The sequence below is a fragment of the Amblyomma mixtum genome, chromosome 2, assembly GCF_055824585.1.
Source record: "Amblyomma mixtum isolate Tamu chromosome 2, ASM5582458v1, whole genome shotgun sequence".
NCBI lineage: Eukaryota > Metazoa > Arthropoda > Arachnida > Ixodida > Ixodidae > Amblyomma > Amblyomma mixtum.
In genome coordinates this window covers 7768564-7782410 of record NC_143013.1, presented here as the reverse complement: position 1 = coordinate 7782410, position 13847 = coordinate 7768564, and the positions used below count along the sequence as shown (strand labels likewise).

Sequence of the window (13847 nt, the reverse complement as noted above, 5' to 3'; positions counted from 1 at the left end):
CACCAGTTTCCATTCTGACCAAAAGTTTATGGTAGTGCCCTTTCATGTCTTCTGGGTAGCAGGGAACAATATGGTACAAAATTTGCACCCCCCCTTCCCCATGCCTGTTATGGGGGGAAACTTCCCCCCTTGCACCCCCCCCCCCCCCCCCTCTCAATGTGCTCACCTATGCATGCCCCAGTACATGCTCTGCCCATCAACGTCATTAACAGCATGCAGGAAATAGCAAACAGAACTGGAGTTTCGTGCCTCCCATCAAATACGGTGCTGCTTTAACAGATTACAAAAGAAGGCTTCAGATCAGCTTAGATCTCATGGTGCTTTTAAGAATTTAGTACTGCAGACAACTTGTAACGTTTTGCTTGATAAGAAATGCGGCCAAAGAGGTGAGAAACCAGCCCTGCCTTCATCCTAAAAATAAAGGAAGAGATAAAGGGGGGACTGCAAGAAGAAAGGAAGAAAGAGGTGCCTTAGTGGAAGGCTCCGGAATAATTTCAGCCACCTGGGGATCTTTAACGTGCACTGACATCGCACAGCAAACGGGTGCCTTTTGTGTTTTTCCGCCATCGAAACGTGGCTGCTGCGACCGGGTTCAAACCTAAGAACTCCGGCTCAGTAACCGAGCGCTCTAACCACTGAGCAATGAAATCAGTTTGAAATACCTGATGTATGTATATCTTAACATGCCCCTATGTTTCAAGGCGTGAGTGTTTTTGCATTTTGCCTCTCTCATATGTGGTCACTGACACAAAATCTTGAACCTGCAATTTTGTGCCTATACCCAACAGCCAACTAGATATCAACTGCTAATGCCTTGGCTGCTATAACAGGCAGAATAGAAATAAGTGGTAGCACGAGAGGTTGGATATCCAAAACTCGCATATGGCATGGGCTATAAGACAAACCACAATGGGGGGCTCTATATAAATTTTGAACTGCACAGCACACCAGCGTTTTTGCATTTCACCTTGAAAGATAAGTAGCCACTCGGGCAATGAATAGAAATGAGCAAACGAAGAACTAAGGAGAGCTAAAAGTGGAAGGTACATTGGTACAAAAAGGTAGAAAAGAAAAAAAACACGGCAAGGATACAGTAAGCATGACAACCCACAGGATGTAGGTGAAGGTGTCTCGTCTGCCGAATCCTGGCCACTCGGCATGTGCTGCACAACTGCAAAGGTAATTAATATATTAAGGCATGGTCACGTCACACAGACTACAGCATGTGAGGCAAAGAATCTTGATAAGATATGAGACAGCACATTGTAAAGAAAAAAAAACAGCAACTGCATATAAACGATGCAAGAGTGAACTTACCGTGCAAGAGTCTTATAACATGCTCTATGCATATGCAGCTCTGATATATTACAGAAAACCTTAAAACACCTTTCGTCAACAGTGCCATGACTTTTTCTCGGAAGACATCCTTTAGTTTCTCATGCTGCTGGATGATAGAAAGTACACGGCATGTATGTAGGCCACACACTTTCTGGTTTATCTGATCAAAATCGATAAGCGTCCACGAGTAAAAATAATATGGAATCCGTTAAAACTGAAAAGCACCAATTTCTAAGCACACTGAGGCTAGCAGATGACGGTATTCACCAACTAACTTTCCTACTCCTTTCCTCTTCAAAGCACAGAAATGCTGAGGAGGCAGTACCGCCGATATATTAAACTCATGTTGGCAAGAATATCGTCGCAATCGATCATTCGTCCTTTAAGAGCTCAGTGGGCATAACTGAGCACTTAAGGGCGCAGCCGACTCGACTGTAGGAAATGTTTCTGTCATAAGTGTGAATTTTATTCATAGATGCATTGAAAACATGTTTTTTTATATATGTGAAGAGAGCTCAGATTTGGCTGAACGTATACAAAAAAAAAAGGGTCAGCCGTACTGGCGGACAGGACTGGATCATGTCTCTCACCAAGGGTTGCCAGCAACTAAGACAAGAACTCACCAGGTAAAATGTTATCAGGAACTTTAAGCCCGAGAGGTAGAAGCTTTGGCAAAAGGTCCTTGTTGTCACAATCTGCACTTTCCAAGCAATCTGTAATCTCTTGAATCGATACCAGTTTCTCCTTCACTACAGCTTCAAGTCGAAGCTCAAGGAGTTTAAACTGTGCCTGAAAAAAGGAGAGAGAACTGAGTTCCCGAGCAGCAGTAGAACATTCAGTGCAGTGCAGTTTCAAATACATTTGAAACAAAAACAAATGCCAAGCTGAACCTTCAAGAATCAAATAACTGAACGCCGATAAAGAAGTCCAATCCCTAATTAAGATGTATTTAAGCACTGATCCAACATTATAGCTGTACGGGAAGTGAAAATCTGAAAGAACGCACTCGATGGTCAAAGAACGGAAACATTACAGCAAACAATAGCATCACATGTCCCCCTGGCAGTTTGAAGACCCCACGTTGGGCGCCAATAAAGCCTGTATGTGTGCCCCAACGAAGACCATGCCTTCAAGGTAATAGGGTCCATAAGCCATGGTTCTGCAAACGATTTCACAACAGGCAGCAGCCAGGACTTGAAGCACTGCTACATACAAGCCGAGCTTGTTGTTGTCCCCCCTAAAAGCCTTTACTTTCTGTATGCTTCTGCATATTCATTGCATAAATGTTGACCTTCCATTTTCCTCTACGTTACCATTTGATTCACATTTTCGAATAGCGAAAGTTGAGAACGTCTCAAAAACTAAAGCCGGTGGTCACTGAGGTACCGCTTAATTACGGAAGCTTCTTCGACGAGAGACAAACAGAAAAGCGTAGAGATGAACAACATTATACCAGAGGCCCACAAGTTTCTGCGAGTAAGCAGTAAACAAACGTCATACTGACAAGTGCGGAAGCAGGGTTTTTCATGGGTCAAAAGACGGCAAATTTGAAATCGACGTTTCACAGGTCTCAAAAACGTCAAGACTTACCTCAAAAGTCTTCGCCTGTTCAAAGGCCATGAACGCATTGGTAGGCAAAGCGTTTACCGGACCGCTCAAACAGTTGGCGGCGTTGGTGATTTCGACGTCCAGTCGAGCGGCCACTTTTTTCAACTCTGCAAACGGCTCTTTGTGAGGGCTTTCCATGTTTGCGGTAAGATGAGCCAAATGTCAAAGTCGATTCCCAGATGGTCGAAGGGCTGGTACGGAAATACTAGTAATAAGGTGCAAACGAGCGAACTAGCACCTCCGAGAAATTCATGCACCAAGCCGAATCTACCGCCCTTGCATGGCGTAGTCAGACAAGTCGAGCAGTCGAGCCGCAAAATTGAAGCAAACCAATCAGAGTTCGCCCAAGGCAAAGGCAAAGTTCATGTTCGCGCTCTTTAAGCCAAAGACTAAATATTTTTGTTGTGCCTGTCACAATTTTACCTGTAGATTTTCTTCTACTTCACGGTTTCAAGGTACATTTCACAGCCATAATATTCAAATGCTCCCCGCAAACGCCATGCGGCAGGACAATCGCTATTGCTGCTACCCGTCACCTCCTCTCCTTCACGTCCTTCACGCTCTCCTCCGCAGACCGGAAATTTGTCTTTTTTTCCTTACATTTTTATCACCTGTGCCGGATTGATGTTCGTGTAAAGTGATCTATAACCGTAAGCATGACGCAGCGACACTTTTATTTGCGCAGCTTGTCTCGGTGGGTGCGTGTCGTATCTACTGACGAGAAAGAAGAAGAATGTTGCTTCGGCGCGCTGTAGACGACGCAAAGTCAGGTGACAAACCGGTAGGTCAACTGCGTTTCTAGCGGCATTGCAATTCATCGTTTTCCGCCCCACGTGACAAGCGCGAATAGCTCGCAGAATCAAAAATCATAAGCACGAAGTGAAAAGATTTTCCGATCACATAAGGCGCTACTTGAGCGCGCGGTGCCGGAGCTGTATGCGGTGGGTTTACGCGATCGATTACGAAAGAAAAGGAACGAACAGCAAGGAAACATTTTTTATTCGTTTGGCCCTGACAACTGCAATGCGCCTACGTGTGCTAATTTGACACCTGTGTTCCGATTCCCATAATACTTGCAACTAAAACGACATCGCCAGTGCATCCATGCACACATCACCAATCATTGTGCCCGCACCGTGTATACAAGCTCGTTGCAGCATTACCCGCCGCAGTGACCCAGTGGCTACGGCATTTTGCCGGCGAGCTCAATATCTCGTGTTTGACATCTACCGTACAGACTGCAATTAGGTATGGGCAAAGGCTAGCGTTATAAATCCTGTTTTTTTTTAATGATGCGCATATAAGACTTCAAAAGTCCTTGAGATTGCGCTTGAATGCTTATGTAGGCTACCGCTTGAGTAAAGTATATTTATGCTGACCAAAAATTTCACTTGTAAATTCAGAAAGCACTAACTTATTGGAAACCATGTGGAACCAGATAGATTCTATTAGATACCGCCCAAACAAGAGAAAACCATTGAGTTCATTCAATAAGGCATTCTTATTGAATCCAATTGGACTCAGTAGGTATGGGACCCGCGGCGGTTGAATTTCTTTGGAGGAGAAATTCCAAAGGCCCGTGTACTGTGTGATGTCAGTGCACGGTAAAGAACCCCAGATGGTCGAAATTTCCGGAGCCCTCCACTACGGCGTCTCTCATAGCCTTAGTCGCTTTGGGACGTTAAACCCCATAAAAACCAAAAACCAAGCCAATCTTTAACCTAATCGGGTAGCCCAAATGGTTTCTCTACTTCTAGTAGGGCAATCCAATTGGTTCAACCATTGAAGTTGAGAGTTTCAAGAAATCTCGACCAGTCAAGGACAATCGCACTGAAACTTAAAATATGACATTTCGGCTCCTGTACGGGAACCTTGTTCACAATGAGATGACTCAGGCTGTCGATTGCGTTTAAATACGCTTGAAAAGAGGGCGCTAGGAGCATGTGTATACAGGGGTAAGAGTTTGTGTTGCAAATTACGGTGTGTCTAGTGGTTTGAAAGAATAATGATCCCAGGTGAAGCTGGTGGAATAACTTCTCTTCAGTTGCCTGTACATGTGCTCTACCCCAGTCGATGTTGTGGCCTGTTGATCTAAAATGTTAGGCAATAGCTTTGGTTTTTAACTTTGTTACTATGCTCTTTTAGGCACCTCTCAAAATCACCAGTCTCGCTATCGCTAGTGTAGGCACTTTCACAGCCAGACCATGGGACGCTGTAAACAACGCCAGGGTATTTTTCCTTGGGAAGAACACCTTTTACGTTAACCAGTGCATGTCGCAGTTTCCTTGTCTGGCCATGGGCACCTTGGACTTTGAATATGCACAAAATGGATGCAAAGGCCTCACTTATTCCGCATCCATATTTTAAGTTTTAGTCTGCGTCTGCCATTCCAAATGGAAGCCACTTATATCCTTGACTGGAATCTGCATGTGGCTATCTACATAGAAAAAGCAGCGAACTAATAATAAATTCTTGTAAAAAGGATAGCCATTCAGTCTGCTGAATTGTTTTCATCGTTTCCAGCATCACTGCAAAAAATTATTAAATGCAATAACTTCACTCAATGAACGAGCCCCACTGGCTCCAAGAGGAGGGTTGAGTTAGTGGGGTATATAAGCTTGAAGAAAAAAACTTCTCACTGTGGACATATATTGGACACGTTATTGTAGTGCCACCTCTTTAGGCTTGTAGTGTTTGTATGGTTTATGTGTCATGCATGCTGGCCTGGAGGTGCCACTTGAGTTGGGAGTCCGTACCGCAACAGTGCAAAAGACTGAAACAAAGAACGAGGCAAGACAAACACAGCGCTGACTAAGTGCTGCTGCAGCCATTGCATACGCTCGCGGAGTTTCGCACCATATTAAGAAGATTGGTGATAGGCACGGGGTGAAAGTAGCTTTCAAAGCTGAAGGTAAGTTGAAAAGGATATGCCCAACGGTCAACAAGCAGCTGAGTAATATTAATAACGACACCAGGAGCGAGTGCAGTGTTTGCCATGAAGTGCTTTTTTTTTTTGGCCCTGCAGGGAAGGGTAGCGTATAAAATTCTTTTGTCCTGTGGTAAAATACACATACAGCAAACTGGGCGGTTTGTGAACGCACACCTAAAAGAGCACCTGGATTCGCCAGGGAAACCGCCTAGCTCCAATCTTGTTCTGCACTAACGAGCTTGCAGAGGTTCTCATCTAAATTTGAAAGGCTCGTGGATGCTATACAGAAATTGTGACCAAGTTTCATGTGAGGTGATCGATGCATTTTCTGTCCTTGAAGATGGTGAAGCATGTGTGGCAAGGCCTCAGTGAACCTTCATAAAAATGAGATTGCGTTCCTGTAATCTGTGCTTGCTAGGCATGACTGGCTACGACTGTGCATTGTGCTATCTTCACCTTGTGTTTTTGCTTGAAGGGCTGGGGCACACTGGGATCTGTTGAAACCTTTTATTGTGATCTTTTTAATCTGCAAGAGTGTGCATTGATTATTCTCATTTTTCTGCAGCCTATAAATCTGATCTTTCAGAATAAAGCATTAAGTTGTTGCTGAGCACCTTGTATGTCTTGCCTCATTCTTTGTCTTCGTCTTTTGCGCTGCTGCAGTACGGATTCTAACCAACTCGCCCAGCTTTTAGTCCTCCAGTTGAATTGGGAGCCAACAGTTAATCCTATAGGTGCTCCGAACAGGAATACCCAAATACGCAATTCGAATTTCTCCAATGGAAGTCGTGCTAATTTTTAAACAATACGCTACATGAACAACACACAGAAGAGAGAAAAGTTAACATGCAAAGCCAACTAGCCCAGCAATATACGTTATTGGATTTGAAGCCAATAGTTTTAACGCAATAGCATTAAAGGCCCCCGTTCACCAGAAAATCCGGTGTCGGCGCTGTTGGCACTGGCGTTGTGAGTGAAAAATGATAGGCATGGCTCTGGTAGGTGGTCCCCAGAGAGCGGCCTAGGAGGCAGGTTGGCAGCAGAGGTCACATGACCTTGGGGCATTGCCATGACCCGCCCATCGTGGCAGGTGGAAGTTAAATTAATGATTGGTCGCTCGGGAAGAGCAACTTGGGCCGCACAAGGCCCACCGCTGGGAGCACCTACCATCGCAGGGCAGTGGTGCATCGCTTAACCGCTGCACCACTGCGTCAGGTGGGATATGAGGACTCTCAAGGCATCTATGAATGTAAAGTAGAGAATGACCTTGTGCATATATGGGAATTAACTCATTATGCTCTTGCATCAGAACCTTAAGGCGGAGTTTAAGTGTCCCTTCCAATGTTTTCTTTGGGTGCATTCCAACTGCAGGTTTCAATTGGTTTCAAATACACAATTGAGAATTTTCCAATTGGAAAGCCCGATTGGAACCAAAAATTTATTTCCAAAAAGTCCTAGTTAACCTTTCTTATCTGGGATGCCATCAAGAGCTCACAAAATTTGATTTGGGCTCACGTCCATGCTGATTTTGCAAGTTTAGCTGTGACGTTTAATCAGATGCCTATATCTACAAAGTCAGTAGTAGTGCAGAAGGTTTTGGTGAAGCATCAAAAGGATATAGTATAGATGGCTTGCACTGACAGTACTGCACCTGTCATATATTGAAGGACGAGGGTTGCAGTGAAAATATATACATTTGACTAATCCATTTGTCACCAGCCTCACTACGGCAGCTTTGTAGATATCATGTGTACTGCTTTATCGTGGCAGTCGTGACACCATGTGGTCAAAGGGACAGCATTCCTAGGCTGCGAAAGGTTAAACTTTACATGAGCACAGCAAGCATTTGTGGTGCTTTCTTATTGCATGAGTACTTGATAAAGCAGTCTGACCGTGCTCCTTGTCCGTTTTTGTGCATATCAGCTCAAGCCTGCGAGCATGGTACACTGGGGGACCAAGCTGTTTCATGTGGTCGCATTCTGTACATATGCATACTGCATCTACTATTCCGAGGTTCACTTGGACATTCCACAGCGGACCCCATCCCACAAGAAATTTGGACGCTACAAATACCTCACTCATTGGAACCTGGTATGATCTATTTCCAAATCTGTGTAGTGCACGTCACTAGTCTTTACCCCATGTCAGGTCTGGGGCACTTTATATATAATCTTGGCTAATCCCTCTTTAAATGTATTTGGACACAGCTTAAGGCATAAAACATAACTGATATGTTGCGCATTCACAGAGACATATAGTGTAAATGTACAAAATTTATGACTGATTCACTAGTGTGGCATACCATACGTAAGTGCTGTTGCCTTGCAGCTCTTGTTTTCTCTCTTTTCAAAATTTCAAAATTGTTCACTATCTTGTCATGTGATGTCACCATCTTCGAGTGAGTTCAGTGTTTGCATGGTATCACTGAATTGCTATATTCCTTTGGCTTAATACTGAGTTAGTAGCTGACTGGCAGCTATTAGAATTGCATGTACAGACTGCTCCAAAATTAAACGTGCACTGTAGAATGCTTCCTTCAGCTAAACTAGTGAATTGTTAGAGCTCAAATATCGCACCGAAATGGCATTTGGTCGGCAGAATTGCTTTATGCTACATTTGTTTTGTGTACTTGCCTGAACTGATCAAAAAAGGTTGGATACTGGCATTGTCTGCGGTGACGACGGTGTCAATTTCGTTGTACGTCTCCTCTGCAATAATGCCTTCGGGCACTGCTGGAATCCTTGAATAAATAAATAAATAAATTATATGACACTACATTTGTTTTACTGCACTGTTAAAAGCTGCCAGCTGTGGCTACTAGTGTTGCAATGAAAATGAGACAGTATTTTGAATGATGCGATACGAGCTCATAGTTTGCTGCATTCCTTTGCATGGTGCACAGTGTGAGTCAGATACACTCACATACACTGATACTACTGTAACAATATTTAAAGGTTCATGCTTTTCGTATAGCTAGAGTATGTAACGGTGTGCTGTGCATTGTTGCTGCTATACAGGGCGTTTCACCTAAGACTTTCTGCAATTTTTAAAAGTAGGCTATAGGCTAAAAATAGGCTAAAAATAGTTAGAAGAGCACTCTTTTTTGGCATAGCATTGTCAGCAGTGTAATACATCAGTGTACAGTTAAGACATGCTAATTAGCAGGCTGGTTAACTAATATTGAGTAGTTAATTTTTTAACTACTACTTTTAGGCTCCCTAATTATTGAGAGGTGTGTAACCCGCCATAAGTAATATCGATATCAGTTTTTAGAATTTCGAAAACGTAGTTACCATCAGCACTGTGTTTTCACCACACCTGCAGCGGAGACTAGCTTGTGGCTGAGGGAACTGAACTTTGTTGCCATCTGTCTCAGACAGGAAGGGAACAGCTGTGAGTTAATAGTGTGCTAGCTGTAACGAAGAAGAGGAAATGGATAAGGGCACAGTATGTAATGCAGATAATAGATAAATGATGATCATTTAGGGCATTGGTGTGGATTTCAAGAGAATGTAAACACAGCAGGGGGCAGTAGAGAGCAAGTGGGCAGATGAGATTAGGGATAGGGTGGCCAGAGCTAACACAGGGCACAGTTAATTGGAGATGAGTGGGAGAAACTTTGGACATGCGGTGGGCGCAGCTGGGAAGAAGAAGGTGATGATGATAAAAGTTTGTTGCTCGGCTGTTATTTTTCTCAAATGTTATCACGGAACATTAGTTTTTGGCATGTGGTTAGAATTGCTGCCATGTAGAAAGCTTCGTTGCATGTAGTTGACTACTGGTAGCAAAAAGTTTCGGTGCAGTTCTTAATCTGTGCAGTCACTCGAAGGCTCCTGCTGTAGCAGGTGCAGTTTGTGTGTCGTGTTATCACATTTTTTTGTGTAGGCAAGCTTGATAAGCACTGTGCCTTGATTTACATGTTGCAGCAGTATTTGTATGCCTGAATTCAATGTAGTAACAACAAAGACATCTTGTGTTGCAGACATTGCAAGGCTTTATGTTCACCCTGAGCTGTTTCATCGATTTCGCTCCGATACGTGACAAGCAGTTCCTCAAACAGCTGCGTGATCACCTGTTCCTGGCACTGTCACTGCCAACGTGCATTGTGAGTGGGGTTTCTTTTTCTTTTGAAATGAACATTTCATTTAGGATGTAAATAATTTTTAAAAATTTTATGAAAGGGCAGTGTTGTTTTCAAAGTTCTGCTGCTGCACTATTGTGATGAAAAGTTCGCGGGACGCGAGTGCTTGGAAAAAAATTTATTTTGCCACAGTTAAGAAATCTATTCACCAGAAATGTATCAATATATGAGGGGATGTCCATGCTTTATCTGCTGGTAATAATACTATGCGACTGGGTTACCAGGCAGAGCTACAATAAATGATTTCCGAGAGAATGCGTCCTACAATATTCCGATCACGATAGTACCATTTTTTTTTTCTTTGTGGTCTGCAACTCGCTGCTTGAAATTTTTGTGTACTGTGAATGGTTGAAATTTTGAATAAATGCTCACAGCTTCTTTACTGTGGACGCCATAAGTTGTCCTGATGCAGATACGCACAGCAAAAAGTGCTGAGCACAGCACATGGTGCTTGTATGGCATATTTGTATAGCATACATTTGTACAGCGTATAGATTACAGTTCTTGTTTGGGATATTTGCTTTTCTCAGTTTCAGCAGACTTCTTTTGTTTTAGTTGTAGTAACTTTATTTAGGGCATTTTAAATTGCGGGTTTTCAGCATCGCTTCTCTGCTCGAAAGTAGACACTGGTACCATTGTCGTAAACAGCACTCACAAAGCCTGCACATCACTGCACCTACTCACTAGACTAGATGACGGCAATTCTGGCTTCCACAAATATGTACAGCCTTGGCCAAAAGTCAGCAAGCCACTTGGGTTGCTTTTCACCCACAAAGTAGAACACTTGCAGCATATCTGAAGACTAAACAGTCTTGGAAGTTGAAGGTGAAGGTTTTCCTCACCTTACAGATATTTAGAGCTTCATGGCTGCCGTAAGTGCCCCCCATTACATAGATGAAAAGCAAATCATGTGAGCTAAATACTTTTTACCAAGGCTATGCATCTTTTACAGAGTCTGGGCAGAGTGGTTTGAGCAACCAACAGACAAAAAATTAATCACTTGTGTGCATGTTGATAGCAAGCAAAATTTCATAGGTTTCGCCCGTGCACAGCGGCCAGAATTTCTAAAGGTCAGGTTCAACTTACACGGTACGCAAAAATGATGCATTTAGTTTTGTTGCCTTCTTGCTTTCGTATTGATGCTGTCACCATGCCCTAGTTTAGTAGTGTTGCGCTTAAACCATGCTGATGACATTGGCTTTCCTGCCTGTCTAAACTGTTCTACTTTTTCAGTTTGTGACAGGGCTGTTTTGGGCGCTGTACTTCTATGACCGAGAGCTGATTTATCCAAGATCACTTGCTATTTACTACCCTGGGTGGCTCAATCAGTTGTCGGTGCGTATTCACTTGAAACATTAAGACTGCTGCTTTTGTTTTCTTATCTTCTGTTGGAGTACACACATACAGGAGCAATCCAGTAATGCTGTTTGTGTGGGAAAATAGTCCTTTTTCCAGTCATCATGTTGTCACAGAGGGCCGAAAAAATTGATGCACTAGTAATTTTGGTGCAAGTCAAGCTTATCCTGGTTTCTAGCATTCATGTAGTTCTGTCTTGTAGGAAACTTAAGACTGTAAATTTGGCTATGCTGCACAGATTCATAATGCAAGAAATCAGAGCGCTTTTTTTTTTTTTTTCAAAGAACCTTTGGTGTCAATGGACTTCAATAGAGCAGTGTGAATAAATACAGTAAAAACTCTTTAATTCAAACCCTGTTAATTTGAATCAGGAGAGCACGCAACGAGGCTAGTTGGTGTTGAATGTCGCGCTGGTGAATGTCTTCTATGTCTGTCCTTTCTTTTGTTGCTCATTTGGTATTTGCGCTAACCTCTTCACAACGTTAATTCAGAACAAAGTCAGATGCTACGGGCCTGGCACCAGTTAATTCAAATGGCCCCCAGAAGGGAGGCTGCATTCAAGTATGATCGGCTTGGCAAGCGATCGTCAGAATAGCTCTACTCAAACCTGAATTGCATGCTGTAGCGTTGCCTGCGCACCTCAACATAGGTGCAACAGCAGGCATGATGAAAAACAGACAGCTTCGTCTCCGAGAATAGTTGGAGCTCATAGTTTCGGTTTCACTTTTGTGAGCTTCGCACAAGCCTGCAACGACGCTGGCTATTGGCTGCGCATCAGCCAGCCAACCAAGCCCAGCTGTGCGCCGTTAATGACGCTGCCACCTTAGCAAGACGCTGCCGTTTGTGAGAGGGCTCCGCTGCTACCACGTAGCACCTTTTAAGGATGCCGGGGAGGCGACAGCTGTGCATGCTATAAAGCATTGATGGAAATGCGAAAAATAGCCAATGGCACGCTCTCCTAATCTCAAAAGCAGGTGACAATTGCGAAGTCTTTCACTAAATAAATTTACCTTGATACAGGCGCTTCCTTTCAGTTTTTTCAGGATCGTTTGATAATTCTAAATTTTTTTTCAGTCCCTTCAAGTTCACATTGGCGAGCACTTATTGTAGATGATGATAAAAAAATAGTAAACATTCGGCACAGTGGCACTGAAATTTTGTCTGATTCATTGTTTGGATTTATAGCCAGGTATTCCTTATTATTTTGAATTGCTTTATAAGAATGAATTTAAATGCCCCTTCTTTGCTACTTTTTTTTTTTTTTGCATCGGAATTACAAATAAAGTCGAGGGTATGCTTAGAATCGCAGGATGCTTGAATTTACATTATTCACTGTTAAAATCATGGGGCATGTCTTCTATTCAGTTAGAGATGTAATTTAGTGTTTGCCTTAACATTTTCCTGTACTGTGACTTGCTTTTATTTCTTGTGAAGTTATGTACTACAAGCGTGTAAATAAACAGTATTTTTACGCAAAAAAACCACAATTTCAGTTGCAGTCTGTACTGCAAAAAATATTCTGGCCTAGTTGTTCTTTCTTTTAAAACTACACACTGCGAACATCTCTTTTCTGTCTGATGTCTCTGCCTGTTTGCTTCTCGAGTTGGTGAGACATCGTTGTTGCTTTCAGCACACCAACATTTCGTTTTTCGCACTACTTGAAGCCAAGCTAGTCTACCATGTTGTGCCCAAAAAGAGAGACGGGTTCCGCACCATGTTCATACTGGTCTGCGCCTATGTTGGGTGGTGAGTTCGTCTTTTGCCCAAAACTCGCTCTGCATGTACAAGTACCTAATTAGGCAAGTAAAAGTTTGTGAAGTGGAAACATACAGGCTCGAAAAAAACTGCATTAGCACGAGCACACAAGCAGCTGGTGTCACACCAAAGGAAGCCATGAATGAATGTACTCAAGCACATGCTGACAGCTTTCATTTTGAGCTCGTTTTTTTGTGTCTTCTGTTTCCCCATTTCACTGTCTGAATGGTTGCGGGAGTGAAATAAGAGCTGCTACTGCGAGCAGGGGGCTTCAAGTAGCGGTTGTTCAGAATCCACAGTCATTCAGGAACTGTTAAACAGGCACTGTTAAATCGAGACACTGTTAACAGTTAAAAAATGCTGTTAAAAAGTACTTACCGCAGTTTTCCCATCTATGGTTCTACACCCCGTCCCTTAACTGCTACGCAAACTAAACTTAAATATCTAACTGAAAATAGCATTTTATTTACTAGAAAAATAGGCTCACTTCAGAATCAAACCCTCAGCAGAGAATAAAGCATGCAGCACTGCTTTCATTGCAGTTAAGTGCATTTGTTGAAGCGAAAACGTCACTACGCTAGGTAAAGCCAGTTTCGCGGTGAAAGTTTCACTTTCAAATGACCTTGAGCTTCGAAAGCAAAGGATAGGCACATAACTGGCCCACTGGGACAGCGGACACCTTAGCTGCGCTTTAAGCTGTGAAACGATGAAGAACAGAGC

At 43.1% G+C, this 13847-nt stretch overlaps 2 protein-coding genes across 4 annotated transcripts in view; one reads left to right on the top strand and one right to left on the bottom strand.

The window, feature by feature from the left end:
- Positions 1–3886, bottom strand: part of LOC149358320 (uncharacterized) — a 24424-nt gene extending 20538 nt beyond the window's left edge. The window contains exons 1-3 of one of the 2 annotated variants that reach the window (XM_089570369.1): positions 2929–3886; positions 1962–2127; positions 1093–1171 (exon numbers count right to left, since the gene is read on the bottom strand). In XM_089570369.1, the coding sequence (XP_089426495.1) occupies positions 1093–1171; positions 1962–2127; positions 2929–3084 (401 nt within the window). In that variant the 5' untranslated portion in view covers positions 3085–3886. The remainder of the gene's footprint in view (positions 1–1092; positions 1172–1961; positions 2128–2928) is intronic. The other variant, XM_089570368.1, reaches the window with a different exon arrangement.
- The window catches only part of LOC149358319 (androgen-induced gene 1 protein-like), a 25408-nt gene continuing 15030 nt past the window's right edge, over positions 3470–13847 (top strand). The window contains exons 1-5 of one of the 2 annotated variants that reach the window (XM_089570370.1): positions 3470–3727; positions 7799–7966; positions 9858–9980; positions 11250–11351; positions 13003–13118. In XM_089570370.1, coding sequence (XP_089426496.1) covers positions 3680–3727; positions 7799–7966; positions 9858–9980; positions 11250–11351; positions 13003–13118 — 557 coding nt within the window. In that variant the 5' untranslated portion in view covers positions 3470–3679. Of the gene's footprint in view, positions 3728–3777; positions 4195–7798; positions 7967–9857; positions 9981–11249; positions 11352–13002; positions 13119–13847 lie in introns of those variants that run through there. The other variant, XM_089570371.1, reaches the window with a different exon arrangement.